The sequence below is a fragment of the Peromyscus maniculatus genome, chromosome 19, assembly GCF_049852395.1.
Source record: "Peromyscus maniculatus bairdii isolate BWxNUB_F1_BW_parent chromosome 19, HU_Pman_BW_mat_3.1, whole genome shotgun sequence".
Lineage (NCBI taxonomy): Eukaryota > Metazoa > Chordata > Mammalia > Rodentia > Cricetidae > Peromyscus > Peromyscus maniculatus.
The window spans coordinates 81,687,961-81,710,071 of record NC_134870.1 but is presented as its reverse complement, the minus strand read 5'-3'; the positions used below and the strand labels follow the sequence as shown (position 1 = coordinate 81,710,071).

Below are 22,111 nucleotides of genomic sequence, written 5' to 3'. Positions count from 1 at the left end.
ACCAGTGTGACCATTCAATTTAAATTAACTTATGTAACTAACAAAAGCTTTTCATTTGATCAGATATAACTTGCCAAAAGGGAACCTCCCCAAAGTTATGATTAGGAAAGGGTGCTGTGGGATGTTCTGCTTGGCAAATGTGTTGCTCTGATTGGTCAATAAATAAAACACTGATTGGCCAGTGGCTTGGCAGGAAGTATAGGCAGGACTAACAGAGAGGAGAAAAAGAACAGGAAGGCAGAAGGAGTCACTGCCAGCCACTGCCAGGACAAGCAGCATGTGAAGATGCCGGTAAGCCATGAGCCACATGGCAAGGTATAGATTTATGGAAATGGATTAATTTAAGCTATAAGAACAGTTAGCAAGAAGCCTGCCATGGCCATACAGTTTGTAAGCAATATAAGTCTCTGTGTTTACTTGGTTGGGTCTGAGCAGCTGTGGGACTGGCAGGTGACAAAGATTTGTCCTGACTGTGGGCAAGACAGGAAACCTCTAGCTACAGAAGGGTTTTGTTTTTGCCTTTCAGGAGAATGAAGGCTAAGGAATCTGAAGAACACTGGACAAATTAGACATCTGAACAAAAAGAACAAATCATCCAGAAAAAATATCCCATGAAAAAGGTTTTCTGCTGTGAACTATGACCTGCCTAGCAGCAAACATTGACATCTCCAAAAAGATGATGGGATCCCACAACAATGAGTCCATCAGGACAATGATAATGCCACTAAGCTGACAAACACCACCCAAAGATCAGTTTTGGACTTCAAACTGCTCAGGACAATATTGAAATGGCTAGTTGAAATGACATAGCCTCAGAGACTACTCCAATCAGGACTTGACCATAATACTAAATTTTCTTTGTGTCCCCATGAGACTACCAGTGCCTCCAATCAACAGTAAGTAGCCTAGAAAACTGTTCCCACATTCCCAAAAAATGGATTATGGATGTTTGTCCTTGTTAGGGTTGGTTAAAGATTGTTATTGGTCATAGTCAATCTCTTTCTAAAAGAAGAAAGGAGGATGTGATATAGAAATGTATTATATAGAAATGATAGGGTAAAAGGGTAGATTATTGAATCTACTCTGAAAAGAAAAAAGGGAAGATATAGTTATGATAAGATACAAAGGTAGATTATTGAATCTACTTTTAAGAAGTAATTACTAGTTTTAAGTTTTTTACATTGGATTTTTGTATATTGTATACAAATTTTGTATATTGATACAAATTATAGATTAATTTTGTTAGAACATTCTGTACATATACTTCTAATGTTATTTAAGGTATTGTACTTATACAGCTCATTTAATAATGTAATGCAATTTTCTAGTCCTTGAAAGTTATTACCAGCTATTTAGGATAATAAATAAATGTAGGTTAGTTGATAATGACCTATTACAATGGAACTTGTCAGGTTAGGTATGTTTTCAAGGTCAAATGGATAGATTTTATATAGACAGGTCATCTTCAAACACTTCAGAGATCTATAGAATGTAGCATTTAAGATGTTTTAATAACATAGGTTCTTTTGTTAATGACGATGATACGTGTCTGCTGCTGGCAGCACCAATCTACTTCAGAGAAGGTGATGTGCATCAAAGAAGCTCTATATGGAGTTTACTTTCTTTGTGGCAAGTTAGCCACTGGGCAAGAAAATTCCCTTGCCTCAACTACTGACAGTATGCTTTTCAAATGGATAAGCAGGACACACACAAAAGGACTGCTGACCTTTTCATGTGGTCTTCATTTACCATGGTCTCCTATTCCTTGTTCTACCTCTCTTTTCTTGATCCAGCTAGGATCTCCCACTCTTTCCCTCGACTGTCGCCCTTCATTGTTCCCACTCATGACCAGGCTATTCATGTAGATCTCGTCCATTTCTCCGTGTCTTTTTTTGGGGTCCCGTTTTCCAGGTAGCCTCACTGGTGATGTGAGTAGCAGTCTAGTCATCCTTGTTCCACATCTAGCATCTTACTATGAGTGAGTACATACCATATTTGTCTTTCTGAGTCTGGGTTACCTCACTCAGGATGATTTTTTCTAGATCCATCCATTTGCCTGCAAACCGTGTGATGTCATTGTTTTTCTCTGCTGAGTAGTATTCCATTGTGTACATGTGCCACAATTTATTTATCCATTCTTCAGTTGAAGGGCATCTAGGTTGTTTCCAGGTTTTGGCTATTACAAACAATGCTGATATGAACATAGCTGAGCAAGTGCTCTTGTGGTATGATTGAGCATTTCTTGGGTATATGCCCAGGAGTGGTATAGCTGGATCTTGGGGGGGAAGCACAGGATCTATGAACCAAAGGCTGAGGGGCCCCCAACTGGATCAGGCCCCCTGAACGGGTGAGACAATCATTTGGCTTGATCTGTTTGGGAGGCAGCTGTGCATTGGTGCCAGGTCCTGGGCTCGTTGCATGAGTTGGCTGTTTGAATCCTGGGACTTATGCAGGGACACTTGGCTCGGTCTGGGAGGGGGGAATGGACCTGCCTGGACTGAGTCTACCAGGTCAACCCCGGTCCTCGGGGGAGACCTTGATCTGGAGGAGGTGGGAATGGGGGGTGGGCTGGGGGGAGGGGTGGGCGAGAGGGGGATAACAGGGGAATCTGTGGCTATTATGTTGAACTGAATGGTGTTGTAAAATAATAATAATAATAATAGTTAAAAAATATATTAATATTGCACTTAAAAAAAAAAAAAGAAAAGGACTGCTGAACCTTGCCAAGAAAATCCTACTTCACAGATGAGTCTGTCAGATATGCTAGGTCTGTAGGCTGAAGATGAATGGCCCTATGTTTTAGAGGTACCTTAGGTGACTGTTTAGGCAGCCAGCTGTTTCTGCTATTTCTCACATTTTTGGAAGTCACTTGTTTGTACTTCTTGCTTACTTAGGTAATATTATTTCCTTCTCAGGTCTCTGAGGGTGTTGAAGACTAGATAATTATATAGTTTTCTTTATTAACAAATTCAGAAAAAGAACCTCATTTGAGAGATGTAAAGTGTATAAATTTGAAAGACATCAAAAGATAGTTTTGGGTTGGTAATGCAAGTTAGGATAGAAAGTGAAATAGGTACAACACTTTGGATTCAACAAAATAGGATAGATAATGGTGTATTTTCTCTGAATTTGTCAAATGCTTATGGACTGGACACTGTTAATGTAATTCTTGACTATACATATTGTATATATTTATTGTATGTAGTTTTTCTTATATTAGTTATAACTTACTATTTTAGACAAAAAAGGGGAAATGTGGTGATATATATATATATATATATATATATATATATATATATATATATTATTATGTACCCTAATAAAATTTGCCTGAAGATCAGAGAACAGAACAAACAACTAGATTAAACATAGAAACCAGGCAGTAGTGGCACACAACTTTAATCCAAGTATTTGGGAATCACCTGCCTTTAATCCCAGCACTTGAGAACTCATGCCTTTGCTTTGGAAGCACACATGCCTTTAATCCAAGCACTAAGAAGGAAGTGAAAGCTGGGTGGAGAAAGGTATTTAAGGCATGAGGAAACAGGAACTGAAGCCTTTTCAGGCTGAGAAGTCCTAGAGGTAAGATGTGGCAGTGGCTTGTTCCTTTATCTCCCTGATCTTTTAGCATTTACCCCAATATCTGGCTCCAGGCTTTTATTAAAAGACCATTTAGCAATTTGTGTTACAAGCACACAGTTACAGACTGGTATTCTTGACCCCTAACTTAGATGTGCTTCCAGAAAGTGAGGTCTAGCAATATTTACATCTCTTAGATTCAAGATATAAGAGAATGCCTGTACTTTTACCAGTCCTGCTAGGGATGGCACTGACTGTGTTCATGACCAGTGCTACCACTCCTATAGGCATCCAACAAATTCAACATAACCAGCTGTCTACTAAGGTCAAGAAAAGCTTTACTGTTCTTTCAGGAAAACAGTCACTGTTCAGAATGAAATAAATTCATTGGCAACATTGGCCCTCCAAAATTTTAGAATATTAGACTTGATTACCACTTTAAAAGAAAAACATATGCAGATCACTAATACTTGACTAAAAGCAGCATATAAAAAAAGGATGTGTATGGCTTTTGGCTGACTTGATGTGTAGTAATGAGAAACAAGTCGTGTTCAAGGTCACACACACAAGATGATGTGGCGAGCAAGTGCAATTGTGTGCTGTGCTATTTCACATTCAAAATAAGCAAAGTAGTGATTTCATAAAGCTCTCAGAGTTCCATAGTGGTCAGACTATCACTGTACTGCTTTCTTAGAAAAAAATGAAACATTGTAAGTGTTGCTATACTTTTATTTCAGTTTCTTGTTACTTTTATGAATTGTTTTTAGTCATATAGTCATATTTTATCTGAGAATTATTTTCACTTTGCCCCATACAGATAATGTTAATGCATAAAAGGAATTTGAGTATGAGCTTGATTTTTAAATTTTTTTTTTTTTTTTTTTTTTTTTTTTTGGTTTTTCGAGACAAGGTTTCTCTGTGTAGCTTTGCGCCTTTCCTGGAACTCACTTGGTAGCCCAGGCTGGCCTCGAATTCACAGAGAGCCGCCTGCCTCTGCCTCCCGAGTGCTGGGATTAAAGGCGTGCACCACCACCGCCTGGCTGATTTTTAAATTTTATTCAGAACTCTGTGGGAAACTTGGGGCTCCAAGATAAGTTTTGTTTTATGTTGTTAATGATTGTTAGATATTTAATGTAGCACGTCTTCTATGCATACAATAAAAAAGAGGAAATTAACATTGTAATTAAGCCTTTTCTCATTTTTTTAAAACTTTTTCTGTGTTATTTTTAGAATTTGAATAGGAAAATATTTATATTGACTCTGTTTTCATGTGTTTCAATGTTTTGCAAATGGGAATGTATTTAAAGATGAAGGAAGCAGTTGTTTTTCTTTATTTCCTTTAAGTTCAATTATCTTTGCATTGTTAGCAGTATTTTCATAAAAGATTCACAGAATCTGTATTCATACCTATTTAAATTAATCATACTTATAACTGGAAAATAGATAGCTAAGTGGAAATGTTAAACAAGAAATGGTAAGATTTGCGTGCGTACAAGGGTGAACAGCTGTCTTGATTCTGGTAAAGGCTAACTAGTTCATTTGCTTTTACTCATGTGTCATTTCCAATAAGAAAACGTATGTTTGTTAATAAAATTCAGGTAATGTGAACTGTTTAATTACTATTGATTTCATATGACAAGAAAATACATAAATAATTCAGGTGGGTATGTCCTCTTGTGCAAAGAGTTGAATGGGACAGAGCTAAAATTTTAAATAAATATACATGTTATATTCTCAAACTTTATCATTCTTTGAGGTGAATTTATTATTTTAGATTTTATGGTTATTTGAAAATCAACATAATAAATTATAATATAAATAATATAACTATGACTCATTGAGTGTGTGCCTTGTATTGTCCTTTGGAGGAGCAGGTCTCATCTCTGTTCAAACAAAGCTGATTTACATTCTGCTGAGGACCAGGAGCTGCATGGGTACACTCCATGCTTTAATGATTTTCTTCCTCATGAATGTTTAAAAATGTCCTTACTCTTAACACTTTCACCCTGATCACCAAAAGAGGAACTTGTCCTCTTGCCTAAAGTCATGTGAGGACTGTTGGTGTTTACATGGTGTTACACATTGCCATATTATGATGATGTTCTTTTTATCACATTGCTTGTTCTGTCCAATGGATAGATTTTCTGAAAGCAAGAAATCTGAATAGATGTAATTGTGAAGACAGTGTCTGAAAAGTGGTTGCTTCCTAATTATATAAATGATGAAATTCATTGTAGAAGGCTTCATGTAAACATTAATAAAATGAAACACACACAGCTCAATAAATTTTTCTAAAAGGAATGTGTTCATTCAGCCATTGCCAGAACTTTGTTAACATTCTAGAAGCCTCTTTCAGGTCTTCCTGTCTGTATCATTCTGTCCAAAGATAAATACTAGTATAGTCTTTAGCTTGAGTAGTTCTATCTTTTTAAGCATTTAATTCATATATACAGAATATATTAATTTGTGCCAGCTCTTTAAATATAGCACTGTCTATGAAATTAACCCATCTATGGCCAGAGCTCCTCAATTATTGTTATAAATTATGCAATTGTAGCCTATGTAAAATTATGAATCCATTTTAAATTAATGGATAGTTTATACATTCATTTATAAGCTACTAGGAAGAATGTTGCCATAATAATTCTTACAGTTAATAGTTTTCCATTGTACTTTTCATTTGTATTTTCTTTTCTTTTTTTTTTTTTTTTTACTCTTTCACAACTGAGACTTTATTGGTTGAGTACACAGACATTTCAATTCTTAAAACATGGACCCAAATTCTAAGAGTCATACATTGTGTTCACGTACCCAAAAGAGCCATGTATTATTGTTTCTTTGAACTTATTCCAGTGATGTTCCATCCTAAGCTTGGCAAGTTTTCCCTAAGACCTCACATAACAATCAAATGCTCACAATCCTTAATTCCACTGACTCACAATTTTATGCCACCATTTGTATTTTCTTAATACTGAATTGTATAAGAACATCCACATGCTTATTTTCTATGTGAGTCTTATCTTTCATAAACTACACTTTCAATTCTATATATGTTATTTAAACATTATCGTTTTAACTTTACTTGTTAAATTGTGCTTACTGATCCTCAATGAATGCATGTATGGTTGGTATCTTTTCTCATGACATTGTTTGCATTTTAATTCTGTTGATAATATTTGCTCATAAACAGAAATTCTAAAGTTAAACATTTATAAATAATTTATTTTATGGCTAATATTCAGTATCCTATTGAACTATCTGCCTATTGCAAAGTCAATTATTTATTTTCTCATTGAACTTCTTGGAGTTTCATTGTTTTGTCTTATATTCTTAGTTAAATACTGTCTTTGGTAAATATTTTTTATATTGTGATGTAGTAGTTAGTTTTATATGGATAAATTTTTGAGATAGTACTTTTTGTTGAAAGGGAAAATAGTTTTTTTTTGTATTGTCACACATCAGATGCAGAGATATATGTCTATCTTTCTATCTATCTTTATATATATAAAAAGACATATATATCTTTCTCTTGCATTTCCATGTTTGTCTTTCTAGGTGGCTCTATCTTACTGCCTCAATTACTGTAGCTTTATACTATTTTTATATCTTCTAACTTTATAAAAATATAGTAAAAAATCTAATGTTTTGTTACCTTGTATGTCCAAGTGAGAAGTAATTGCTTTTTAGGGAAAATGTGGGGGCCCATAGAGGTTTTCTAGTGAGATCTGAACTTGCTTTACCCAGCAGGGCTGCATTAAGGGATGGCTTGACCACGTGCATGTTTACCATATAATTGGAAGGGTTTACACTTGGTTGTGCTAGCGGGAGGTCTTTTGCCGTGCCCCTTAGCATTCCTATAAAAACTCATTTGAAGAGAAAAAGGGATCTGGTGGATCTTGATCCAGGCTCTCCTGAAGCTATTGTGTTTCTGTCTTTTTCTCTCTCTACTATATTTTTATCTAATGTTTCTTATCCATCTCTCCTCAAGAGTACCCTGGGGGGAAATGGAAAAATGTGGGAGCTGGCCTTCACAGATGACACCAGAACATGGGACACAGGTTCAAGGACCCCACAGAACAGAAATTTAACTAGGGACTTGGTGAAAAGAGAAAGGGGACATTGTGGAGCAGGAGGGCATGCCTGTTCTATCTCCTTGTCACTTTAATACTTTCATCTGTTTTCTCTAGTCTTATCCCTGGTTATTCTAGTCTTGTCCCTTGTTACTCTAGGTCTGTCTTCAGGTCTCCTCAGTCTTGTTCCCTGGTTTGTCTAGTCTTATCCTCTGATTTCTCTAGTCTTGTCCTCTGTTTGGAGTAATCTGGTTGCTTGAATCTAACCCTTGTTTTTTTTTTCCTCCAGAAAAAATCTACTATTTTGCTGTTTCCTTCATCATCTTTACTACCTGTACCCCGTGACATTTGGAGTGAATTAGAAAATGTTCATTTTATCCTGATTTACACATTAAAAGACTAAATTTTATTTTTTGTATGATCATCATCATCTTACAGAAATTTAAATCCCAAATCTTAAGGATAAAAAAAGAAAATTTACACACACGTACACCTGCACAGACATCATAAAATATCTGGTTCAGAATATGTGTTTTTCTCTTAATTTTTTTCATATAGATACATTTAACAAGTTTGAATTAGTAATACAAAAACTTAATTGGTAAAAAAAAACATATTAAAATATGTTTTGTTTTTGGATAAAAATTATAACAGCTTTTTAAATACAAATATGACAATTATTTGGGCTTCGCTCTTCAAATTTCATTATTAAGGCAGAGAAAACTTCCAGTTAGCTGAAAGCATAGTTCGGCACATTTCTTTAAAATAGTGTGAGAAGATGTCTTTGAATCATACTGACATCAAAGTACCCTCTGCCCTCCTTAAAGTATAATGATATCTGTGAAGTTCAGTGGATCTTCAGCATACACATAATCTTGGAAAATGTTGATCAAATTTATCTTTAGGAAAGTCAGTATTTTTAAAAAATATGTAGATCCTTATGGACTCCACAACCTGTTGTGGTGGACTCAGCTTTTTACTGCAGACCTTCTCAGCCTTCCCATATAGCTCATCTTCATTCCTTTGTGTTATATGCTGATACCTAAAAATGCTTCCTACCTGGGACTTCCAGTGGATACACCAGTCTGGGACTCAGATAGGCAAATTTTACTACCCTCCCTCTTTAACATTAAGATCTATGTAAATGCAAACTTCAACCCTGTACCAGCCTGCTTGCAAATGTTCCTTCTCCCACCCCAACTCTATCCACTAGAGATTCTACCTCTTAGTACAGACCCTGTCCTTTTTGCCTTTTCATCCCTATCTTTCAAGACATGTTCTTTTTCCAAATGCAATCTACTTGCAGGAGTTTCTCCTCCTACCACACTGACAACTCCCTAGAGATCTGGCCTCTTAGAGTGGACAAGATGCCTGTAGCTCTTTCGCACAGCCCTTCAGCATTTTCTTGTAGCTATTTCTTTTTTCTCTCTGCTACCCATTCACCTGCAGAAGCACTATTAGGGAAACTATAACCACCAAGCTTTCCTAATATATATAGAGAACAACAGAAACCAAGAAACTTAACATTCACTCAACAAGGACAAGACTATATATCAACACCTAGAATTATTTCAATCATAACTCCAGATGCCTTGACATCAGCATGAAAATAAATATATGAACAACAAAGACAATATGCCTCTACTAAAACACAGTAACACAACTATAGTAGGTCCTGAGGAATGCAATATAGCTGATGCTCAAGATAAGGAGTTCAAAATAGCAATTTTGAATATGTTCAAGGACCCTTTTATAACTTGTCCTCTGATTTCTCCAGTCTTATCCTCTGGTTTTAGGGATATGAACAATCCCCTAAGAAGACCATAAAAGCACACACAAAAAAAACAGTTGAATGCAATAATGAAAACAATTCAAGATGTGAAAATAGAATTTAACATAGAAATAGAACTACTGGAGAAAAACTGAAAACCACAAATGAAACATTTAGGAAATCAAAGAATAACCTCGGCAATAAGTATCAGCAACAGATTATAGGATAAGAGAACATCTCAGGCATTGAAAACAAGGTTAAAAAGTGGATACCTCAGTCAAAGAAAATGTTAAATCTTTTAGATTATTAAAAATAAATCCACACACAAGACATCCAGGAAAAATTTGAAACTATGAACATACCAAAACTGTGGATACTAGGAATAGAGGAAGGAGGAGAAAACCAGGTCAAAGGCACAACAAATATTTCTAATAAAATCATAGAAGAAAATTTCTCCAACCTAAGGAAGGAGATGTCTATCAAGATACAAGAAGCATGTAGGACACCAAATAAACAGGACCAGAAAATTTCCCTAGGACACATCATAATAACCAAAACATTAAACAGAACAAAGAAAGTATATGAAAATCTTTGGGGGGGGAACAGATCAAATTACATTTAAAGGCAGGAACATTAGAATACCACCTGACTTTTCAGTGGATACTTTGAAAGCAAGAAGGACCTAGTCACTACAAACTCTAAGTGACTACAGATGCCAGTCAGACTCTATACCCAGAAAAAATATCAATTACAATGGATAGAGAAAGAAAAAGATTCTGTTATAAAATTGAATTTAATCTACCCTGTCAACCAGTCTAGTTGTATGGAGAGGAACAGAAGAAAAACTTTAGTTTGAAGCAGTTAACCACAAACAAGATGAACAAAGAAATAAATAATCCCAGAACAGTAAATCAAAAAGAGGGGACCTCACACCCACCAAAACAGCAGTAATTAAATAATGCTCATAGGTAACTCTCAATATCAATGTTCTCAATTATTCAATAAATTATTTATCTTTGTACTGTACCTAAGAAACACACATCACCATCAATAATAGATATCACTTCATGGTAAAAGATGGGAAAAAGTATTCAAGAAAATGGACCCAAGAGGTAAATGGGCATAGACATTTCAATATCTGACAAAATACACTTCGAACCAAAACTAACCAGAAAAAGATAGGGAAGGATATTACACATTCCCTGATGACTAAGCAATCAAATATATGAGCCTTTAAGGGCCATTCTTATTCAAAACACCACATTCCACTCACTAGTTCCCATAGGCCTATAGTCATATCATAATACAAAATGCATCTAGTCCAGCTTCAAAACTCTCCATAGTCTACCACAGTCTCAACACTTTAAAAGTACAAGTTCAAAGTGTCTTCTGAGATATATGGCAATCTCTTAAATATACTCTTCTATACAATCAAAAACCAAAGTTCAGATCACATACTTCTAACATACAATGGTGTAGAATATACATTACCATCCCCAAAGGGAGGAAAGGGGGCATAGTGTAGATGAAATTCTAAATGGTCTTATCAAATAAGAAATACAGAGACAAATACAGAGTTAAAAGCCCAAGAGATCAAAGCACTAGCAAATAGCCTTTAGCTTACCACTTGCTGCCATCCTTCCCCTGAGAGAAAGACCTTCTTCCTGTGTTACTGTCTTGTTATTGCCTTTCTGTTCTGTTTTCTCATTGGCTCTAAACCCAACCACATGATTTCCTTGTCACTGCCTGTCTATACAGAACTCCAGATCTCTATGGTTGGTACTGGGATTGAAAATTTGTGTCACGGCTTAGCTATGTCCTTGACCACACAGAAACTCTGCCTGCCATGTGATCAGATTAAGGGCATGTGCCACCACCACCAGACTTCTGCTAAATGTCTTGCTTTTAGCTCTGATCCCCAGGCAACTTTATTTATTAACATACAAATAAAATCACATTTCAGCACAAATAAAATATCATCATAGCACAATGAGGAAATACTGGAACAAAACAAGTCCAAAAACCATCGGGACAGACTCCAAATTTTGCATCCCCATGTGTGATGTCAAAGTGCTTTACAGAGCTCTAGTACTTCAGGGTAGATCCCAATACTAGCAGCAGATGGCAAACAAAAAAGGAACTCAATGGTATTTTGTAGACTTTTTATTTCATGTTGCTTTGGGCAAATTTTGTCTTACTGGCGTTTTGCTTGTATAATATGGTCCTCAATTTTGTATAGTGTGTGTGTGTGTGTGTGTGTGTGTGTGTGTGTGTGTGAGAGAGAGAGAGAGAGAGAGAGAGAGAGAGAGAGAGAGAGAGAGAGAGAAATAGAGACGTTTCTTATATTTTCCCCTTTGTTTGTGTGTCTTGGTTTGCTTTTTTGTTTGCCTGTTTTCTGAAGAGAAAAAGAAAGGACAATGGGTTGGGTGGGGAAGATCTAGGGGGAGTCCAGGAAGGGGAAACATGATATCAAAATATATTGTATAAATTTTTTATTTTTTATTTTTTATTTTTTTTTGAGACAGGTTTTCTCCATGTAGTTTTGGTGCCTGTCCTGGATCTCACTCTGTAGACCAGGCTGGCCTCAAACTCACAGAGATCTGCCTGGCTCTGCCTCCCGAGTACTGGGATTAAAAGTGTGAGCCACAGCCGCCTGGCATATAAATTATTTTTTAAAAAGAAAAATATATGTATCTTTTAAATTTAAAAAAATAGTTAAATGGTCAAAAATCTTATCTTGAAATCATAGTGCCTCCTGCATAGTTCTACATAATTTGTAATAGATATACTAGGAATCAGTGTTATCCACTTTTGCATTATAAACTGATGACTATAATGGGAAGCATTTGTAACAACTTCTGTTTTGTTTTGTTTTTAACTGATGATGGGACCACTTATAGTGTCATTGTTATTTAATGTCCCTAAGTTCATAAATAACAATGTTTACAAAATGATATAAATAAACTCTTATTTCAGAATTGTCTGTCCTAATTTAGACAGTGGTGGACCCATGGTAATTACTGCCTATGCTGAATTATTTGCAATAAGATATGAATTGTATCAGCTAAAGGTAGTCTATAAAAGTATGATTCTATGGTATGGTATAGCTCCAGTAAAGTTAAACATCATTTTCATTTCGGCTTAGGGAATTTTACTTATTTGGAACAATTAAATTGCACTACATTACAAATGAAAATTGGAAAAGTTATGGTTCTGCTCACTGAAACCTCAAAATAGGGTTAATATTTAAAAATGCTAATGCTTTGAAGCACCAGAGCTTCATCCTAATTATATATATGTATTCACATATATAACATATATATTTTTTTCTTTATGCATTTGAAATATACTTAAACCGTCAAATCAAATCTTACATAAAATACCTATTTAAAAAACTTGTCCACTGGTAAGAAATTTTAGAAATACTCTGATTTTTCTTGAGTTTGTTTGGTACTTCAAGTATTACATAAGACTGGTTAAATAATGTATCCAAGAAATTCTAAGTTGGTGGAAACTAAATTTATACTTGGCAGAGAAGAACTCTAAAGACTTTAAGATAAACTTCCTGCCAGGAATCAAGAATTACATTTATTCCAGATTTTTTGAAAATTATACATTGGCACGTTATGAAGTACCTTAGACTCTGGATCTGCATTCATGTCACTATTAATTTATCTGAGGAAGTTATCTTGTGTCTCTGACATATATGGTTTTTATTTTTACTTTTGGCTGAAATCATTATCAAGAAGCATTTGTATTTTATCATTGTTTTTCAAATATTGTTAAATTTGACTAAAGGAAAAAATCAGGTTCATTGATTATAGCAGGTTACAGTAAAGAGATTAAAGAGATAAGGAATAGTGAGGACACAACTAATAAAGGACAGAGCTTCCTGTATGAATTTTACATCAGTTCTAAAAAATAAAGATATTGTCTTCCTGAACAGATCATATATTTCCTAATTTGATTATGACTCTAGGCAAACAGAAGTATATAAATCTTTAAATTGTATGTTTGTGCATATTTCTTGTAATAATGTTTTTGAAACTTAAAATGTCTAAAGCTTTAAATAATTGACATTGCCTATGTTTGCTTTATATTATTTACTTCCCTATCTTGTGTAACTATTTTTTTTTGCCTCTTTATAATCAAAATCTCTTCTTTGCAGAAACACAAGCTGTAACTGCACCTACATTATACTGTGGTGATATATATATATATCCCCAATAAAGCTTTCTGGGGAATCAGAGGACAGAGCCAGACACTAGATGAGACATAGAGGCGAGACAGTGGTGGCACACACCCTTAATCCTATCACTTGGGACACAGAGATCTGTCTAGATCTCTGTTAGTTCAAGACCACACTGGAAAAAGAGCCAGGCAGTGGTGGCACACACCTTTAATTCCCGTACTGGGAAGCACACATGCCTTTAAACCCAGGAAGTGACATGGCAGAGCACAGAAAGGTATATAATGTGTGAGGAAACAGGAACTCACTCTCTTGAGACCGTGGATTTTGTAGAGGTAAGAACTTGTAGCTGGCTTGCTCTGCTTCTTTGATCTTTCAGCTCTCACTCCAATGTCTGGTTCTGGATTTTCTATTAATAAGACCTTTTAAGCATAGTATTACAGTTTACCATAGTGTAATGATTTTAAAAATTTAATATTTAACCATTTATACCTAGAACACAGTGAAGTAATGCTGTGTGGCTATTCATTACACTGGTTTCACTTGTCATTGTAGCAAGGTTCATATTTTCCATCCCACCTTTCTCTACATTCTCCAAAATACATTCTTTTCTGATTTAAATACAATATGTCTGACTTCATACCTATTTGTTGCAATGTTTAACAAGTCCCCTTTTAAAACATAATGATTTTCTCTGAATATTAAAAACAACTTATTACTTTGCCATTTTTAAAATTTTTTTATTTTTTTTATTTTTGAGACTATTGCAATTCCATCATTTCCTCCTTCCACTTCCCATATCCAAACACTCTTATATACCCCTCCTTGCTCTCTTTCAAAATCATGGCATTATTTTCATTAATTGTTACATGCCTTCACACACACACACACACACACACACACACACACACACACACACACACACACACACACACATTCCTAAATGTAATATACTCAGTCTGTATATTGTTGCTTGAATGTACAATTTCAGGACTAACCATTTGGTACTCAATAACCTATTGATTTGTTCTTCTGTGTGAGCACAATTTCTCCCACACTCAGCATTCTTTAGTTACCTATAGTTCTTTGTGTAGAGTTGAGACCCCGTGGCCTTTCCTATTATTGTACTTGATATGGAATTGTAATCTCTCCAGCATTGTTCTTTGTATTCATGATTATTTTAGCTACTCAGTGTCTTTTGTGATTCTATATGAATTTTAGGATAGTTTTTTTAAATTCTGATTGATCACATTGAATGTGGAAATAGTTTTGGTAAAATGGTCATTTTTACATGATTAATTCTGTGAATCCATTATAATGGGATATCTTTCTAGTTTCTAATGTCTTCCTCTATATCTTTTTTTCCAGAGGGTTAAATTTTTAATTGTACAGGCTTTCACTTCCTTGGTTAGATTTAGTACAAGATATTTTATTGTCTTTGAAGCAAGTATAAGTAGGAATATGTCCATAATATTTCTCTGTTTATTTGTTGTTGGTGTATATAAAAGTTATTGGTTTACACAGGTTGAATCTGTATCCTGCCACATTACTGAATTTTTTTTAACACTTCTAGTGGTTCCCTGGTTAAACTTTTGAGATTTTTAATGCAAATAGGAACAGTTTGACATCTTTCCCTATTTGTATCACTTTAATTTCCTCCTCTTGCCTTCTTGCTTCAGTTAGTACTTCAAGGGCAATATTAAAAAGGACTGGGAATCCTTGTCTCATCCTTGACTTCAGTAAAAAGATTACTTCAAGCATTTATCCATTTAGGATGATGTTGATTGTGGGTTTATCAAGCATACTTTTTGTTATGTTGAATCATGTTCCCTTTAGCCCCACAGTCTCTAGGACTTTTATCTTGAAGGCATGTTGGATTTATCAAAGGCTTTCTCTTCATCTATTGAGATAATCCTGTGATTTTTGTCATTCAGTCTACATGTATGAGTAATACATTTATTGCCTTGCACATATTGAATCATCCTGTATTTCGGGGATAAAACCATTGGGAATACACCTTCTGTTCCTATTTGTTTGCAGGCTTTAAGAAAATTTACTGTAGATCTCCTTTGAAACTCTGTATGAATTGTACTATGAATCCATCTGGCCCTGGGCTTTTCTTTTCTTCCCCTTCCTTCCTTCCTTCCTTCCTTCCTTCCTTCCTTCCTTCCTTCCTTCCTTCCTTCCTTCCTTCCTTTCTTTTTGAGCAGAAAAGCTTTGTATTACTATTTCAATTTCTTCATTACTTACCAGTCTTTTTAGGTTGCTGACTTCTTGATTTAATTTTGGTTGTTTGACTACCTCCAGAAAATGATTCTGTTTCTTTAAGGGTTTGTAGCTTAATGAAGCATAGGTTTTTAACATATTCTTTTGTAATATTCTCAGTTTTTATGTGTGTCTGTTTTCATGCTTCCCTGTTCATTTCTGCTCCTGTTATTTTGGGTCTTTTCTTTCTTTCTTTCTTTCTTTCTTTCTTTCTTTCTTTCTTTCTTTCTTTCTTTCTTTCTTTCTTTCTTTTTCTTTTTTTCTTTTTGGTTAGTTGGGCTTATGGTCCTGTAATCTTATTTATCTTCTCAAAGAACCAGCTTTTAGATTTGTTGATTCTTTGCATCATTATTTTATTTGGCTCTATTCCTTTGAGTTCTGCTTTGATTTTTATTATTTCTTGTCATTGACTGGGTTTGGATTTGTTTAGTTCTTGTTTTGCCAATTTTTTTGCTTTCATCATTAAGATATTTATTTGTGGATTTTTTTACAATATAATACTTTATTGATTTCAGAATTTCAAATCATGCACCCAATCCTGCTCACATCCCAAGCCTTCCATATCTTCCCCTCACCCCTGCAGCTTCACCCTAAAAGAAACCCCCTAAATCAATTAAAAACAAAACAAACTAACAAAAAAGTCCACCTTATTCCTCTGTCTTTCCAACACCTCTTTATTTATCCTTGAGGCATTGGTGCTACAGTGTGTCACATAGAATACCCTCTTGTCCAATAAGCCCCACCCACAAAATGTTCATGCAATGAGTCATTGGTCTGGTTCAAGACCTCTGGCACACCATCATCACTGAACCCTTACCATAACATCTCTTGGATATCCTGCTGTTGTCCTGTCATGGGTATCCTAGGACCAGTCCCTTCATGTACTACAGCAGGTCATAGATGGGGTAGATATTAGGGTGGACCAACCAAAGGCCCAGGATGTGGGTCTGAGTGGTAGCTGAGTTAGTTGATCCAGTCACTGGGACCGCCCACCTTAGGCAGCAGAAGCATGGGAAAGGGGCATCTCTCCAATTGGGGTCAGGTCCAGCATCCCTCCAAGGGCAAGCCCTGCTATCCCAGAGCCAATAATGTGTGGGGCCAGCTCAGCAAGGCCCTCAGATTTCAACATGCATGGTTCCCATGACTCTCTATAGCAACACAGGACAGGGACATCATCACAGACCCCAGCTGCAGCAGGAACATGGACCCAGACAATACAAAGGAAGCATGTTTGCAAGAATGTACAGGATCAGAATCAGCCAGGTTGGCTCCAGCATAGTGCAGGACATGGAAGTTGCAATACAAAGAGGAGGTTGAAAGGTTGCAGTTCCTTTAATTTATGAGAAAGAGATTAAATGAGATTCAAAGAGTAACAGGATTAGTAGATTTTATTGTGTGATCTAGAGTGTACTGGAGCACAAAGATACCCTTAAATGTAAGTATATTCAAAATCTGTTTCTCAAGTAATCTAAAAGTCCATCTCATTGTCTTAAAAATAATGTTGAAGCCTAGATTTTATAGAAGAGGAACTAGTAGCCACTTCAAAGTCTCTTAATATAAAATATTATAATGTAAAATTCAGAGTACACTTGAAATTTCTAATTTTCCCTCCTGCCCTATTTTACATACATACAATTTATTTTCAAAAAAGAGACTAGATGGAGGGAAGGCTGGGGGTGGGGTGGGAGGAGGGAGGACAGGGAAATCTGTGGCTGATATGTAAAATGACTAGAAAATTTCTTATATAAAATTTTTTAAAAAGTTACATTAGACCAACAAAAAAAAGAGAGAAAAGAGTGAAAAAAATCACATGATACAATAGTTCAAGGTGGCATTCATCTTAATGACTTCTATGTCATAAAAATGTAGAACTGAATGGTATTATAAAATAAAATAAAAGGAAAAAAATTCAATAGTGTGCATAACATGCTTTTTCTGACTCCATTAATAAATAAATATACTGAATAAAAGACAGATTTTTCAGTTTTCTCAAGATCTTCTAAACATATACAAAGTAGAAGAATAAAAAACAGAACCAACTAAGTCTGGAACCCATCATCATTGGTCCTCTTTGGGAAGAAATATAACAAGAAGTAATGCTACATTGCATTGAGGACCCACAACATATTTATTTGGCTATGCACTATATTCAAAATATTTTCTGCACTGACAGTAACCTCATTTATTCATCTGTACAATGCATGAATCACACAAGTAACCAGAAAGCCAACAATATTAAAATATTTTCCTTTATAACAAATATTTGTGCTGAAAACACAGCTATATGAATTAAATGAAGAGGTGTATACACACACACACAGAGAGAGAGAGAGAGAGAGAGAGAGAGAGAGAGAGAGAGAGAGAGAGAGAGGGAGAGAGAGAGAGGGAGAGAGAGAGAGAGGGAGAGAGAGAGAAAGAGAGAGAGAGAGAAAGAGAGAGAATAAGCAAGTGAAGTAATATATATAAATATATTCATTCTTAAGATCTTTGCTTGAGAAAATTCTTTATAACAGGAAATACTATTCAAGTTCAAGGAATGAATGACTAAACCCAACTCATTTTATTTAGTCAAATGTGAAAAAATAATTATAGCTAATTGATATGCAAGATCTCAGTGCACCAGATTCCAATTATGAAGCCCTCAATATACTAGTGAATAAAAGTTAGTGAAACATTTTTAAGTATGTTAGAATTTTATGATATTTTTTTGAAAAATGGCGAAGAATAAACTCAAGTTAGAGATGCTGAAGCATACATATAGGGCCTGCTTTTAATTAGGATTAGCTTTTGTTTCTTTTTCTTTGTATTACTTGTGGTCTCAGAAATTTGCCCTCAGAATTACAGTAAATGAAAAGAATATTTATTCAACTCAGCAATAATTCAATGGTGGTCACATGCTAATGTTAAGAAAAATAATTTCAACCTTGAATCTATATTATTATTAATTGTAATTACCTTAATAAAGAAAGAATTGGCTTGACATATCTGCAATGCACTTAATGTGTCTCCCCTAATCTAAAATTTGATATTGTAATATGGTTATACAGTCTTTTAATTATATAGTCTTTATGTTATATAGCATTTTCCTTCAGCCGTACTTGCTTCTTGTAGAACCATGTATTTTCCAAGCAGGGAGAAAACAGAGCAATGAGGCTTCCTCATCCTTGTGCTCTGGTTAGTCACTTCACATCACATGAGCCACATGAAATTATATGATAGCCTTGAGCCTAGAGTGCTGTGGGATGTTAATGTATGTCCTGTGGGAGCCCTTCTTGGGTTCCTTGTGGCGTTACCCAGCAGGTTTGCATAGAGGATGATTAGGACCATGGGCCTGAGTGCAGGTGTCTGAGATGGTCTGCACTTGGCTGTACTGGGGGATGGTCTGTATGTCAAGTTACTCTGATTGGTCAATAAATAAAACCTGATTGGTCGTGGCTAGGCAGGAAGTATAGGCGGGACTAACAGAGGAGAAATAAAAGAACAGGAAGGCAGAAGGAGATACTGCCAGCAACTGCCAGGATAAGCAGCATGTGAAGATGCTGGTAAGCCAAGAGCCGCGTGGCAAGGTATAAATTAGTAGAAATGCGTTACTTTAAGATATAGGAACAGTTAACAGGAGGCCTGCCACGGCCATACAGTTTGTAAGCAATATAAGTCTCTGTGTTTGCTTGGTTGGGTCTGAGCAGCTGGGGGACTGGTGGGTGACAGAGATTTGTCCTGACTGTGGGCAAGGCAGGAAAACTCTAGCTACACTAGAGAATAGTTGCTAAGATGGAGCTTGTCATGGAAGATATGAATGACCTATGATTTAGCCCCTGTAATTGGAATACAGACCTACTCATCTGTAGCAATAGTGTCTACTTTCTATCTCACATATCAATGTTAACTTAGCATGGAAAAACAAACAATTATGTAGTTAGTAGACAGCAAATGTTAAAATTTTAATTTTGTGACAGCATCATGATAAACATTATCTAAATATAATTGGGTTATTGAAACAAATATTCAGCTCATATATTACCATCATTGTGTTGCTATGTTTTACCTTTTGCTTACTAGAGAATTATAAATGAATAAATTCAAATATCTATTTATCCATCTATCTATATCAATCAATCAATCAATCTATCTATAATTTATTCATCTATCATCTATTATTTACCTATCTAGATATGTGAGAGTCTCATGTAGTACTAGCGGTGTCAAACTCAGTATGTCAAAAGGACTGATTATCTCAAACTCTTTATTCTCCTAGCTCTAGCTCTACTTTTAATTGCTGGAATTATAAGTATGTGCCATCACTCTTGGGTTTTCTGTGTTGGGACTCAAACCTAGGATTCTGTGTATACTAGACAAGGACTCAATTGAGATAAATCCCCATCCTTCTACAATTTCAATTACAGTGGAAAGTAGAATTTTAAAAAGTGGTAAAATTGCATTGTTTTATATATATATATTCAATATAGGATTTGATCTAGTAACTACAAGGGAAATTCAAATGTGCCATGATGGCCTTTTTCTTTCTGTGGGCATTACAAGATAAATATTGATTTTGACTCTATTCATTGATTAATTGAGAAAACACATATATTCCAGATGCAGTAATCATCCATTAAAGCTTACTGTGATGTGGTAGACTCTGCCTTCTCCATTAAAGATGACTGTAATTTCTGCTTGCCATTATACGGAATAGAACCTCTTGTCATCCACAATAACAGTGCTCACTCACTCTTCACTAGCAAATGGGATATTTGCAAAGAACTTTGCTTGAGGGAGTTAGAAGAAGTTAAGGCCAGAGCTGCTCAGATGGAAAAGACTGAGATGGTGGTCAGACTGCAGTGACAACTAGAGGGAAAAGTGGAGCAAAATCAGAGCTGAAAGGAACAGTGCCAGGGAGGAAGGAAGGCAACTGAGAATAAGATTAGAGATGGCAATGATAGAACTGAGAGTGCTGAAAAAGAAGCAGAGACTGATACCTCAGAAGCAGCTTTCTGAAGCTTGTGCCTTTTAGGAACTGGAGCTTCCTAGGTGCTTAGATGCATCCTATGATCAGAGAGACTGCAATTCATACAGGGATGAATCTGTCAGAGAGTGCTTCATAAAAAGACCATTTCCTGAGGAATTGAACACAGATAGTAACATAAGAAAAACATCCGTAGAGGAGCCCACAGAAAATGTGCATTTTGAATGATGTATGAGGTTCTGGGAAGATAGGGAACCCTAAGGTGCAGCACCACTACAATAAAGTCCCACAGTTTGGTGGCATGGGCAACAGAAATGCACCTTTTATTTTGTTTTATAATTAGTGTACAAAGTAATGGGTTTCATACAGCTATGATTTTGTTGATCCTTCTTCCCCACTCTGTTCTTTCTGTCTCTCCTGTTAGCAGTCTTCTGCTAAATAGCACCTCTTCTGTTTCCTTGCCTCATGTGGTCTACTGCCCTGTTTCCCCTCTTAAAACTTCATTCCAGCTTTTATGGTCCCTTTTCTAGTCTCATGATCTGTACCCCTTAAACATAAATGTATACTGTGGATATCACTCTATATAAATAAAGTGCTGATTGGCCAGTACCCAGGCAGGAAGTATAGGCGGGACAAGCAGAGAAGAGAATTCTGGGAACAGGAAGGCTGAGTCAGGAGATGCTGCCAGCCACCATGAGTACCAACATGTACGATACTGGTAAGCCACGAGCCATGTGGCAAAGTATAGATTAATAGAAATGTGTTAATTTAAGATAGAAGAACTAGATAACAAGAATCCTGCCACGGCCATACAGTTTGTAAGCAATATAAGTCTCTGTATGTTTACTCAGTTGGGTCTGAGCAGCTGCTGGACTGGCGGGTGAGAGAGATTTGTCCTGACTGTGGGCCAGGCAGGACTGGAGAAAACTCCAGCTACAGATGTATACACTAATACACAGATTAAATCATAGTATCTATGTATGGCAAAAAAAGAAAATCCAAACATGTGGCACTTGACTTTCTCTGTCTGGGATACATCCCTTAACATAGTAATTTCTAGTTCCATTTGTTTTCCAGAATATATCATGATTTAAAGTTTTCTTTAAGGCTGAGTAAAATTCTAGTGTGTGTGTTACCGTATAGGATATTGATCGGGTTTGTTTTCTCTGCCAGTTATAGAATTAAAAGCCAAAAAAAAAAAAATATTGAGTGTAACACATAGCAAGGGAGAAATCTTAAACAGGATCAAATGGGAACCTACTAGAGGGAGAAAA

At 35.7% G+C, this 22,111-nt stretch overlaps 1 protein-coding gene across 1 annotated transcript in view; it reads left to right on the top strand.

Moving 5' to 3' along the window:
- Ccdc102b (coiled-coil domain containing 102B) overlaps nt 1-22,111 on the top strand; it is a 72,482-nt gene that overhangs the window by 16,776 nt on the left and 33,595 nt on the right. The window contains 2 exon segments of the mRNA XM_076554693.1: nt 20,414-20,691; nt 20,693-20,874. Coding sequence (XP_076410808.1) covers nt 20,414-20,691; nt 20,693-20,874 — 460 coding nt within the window.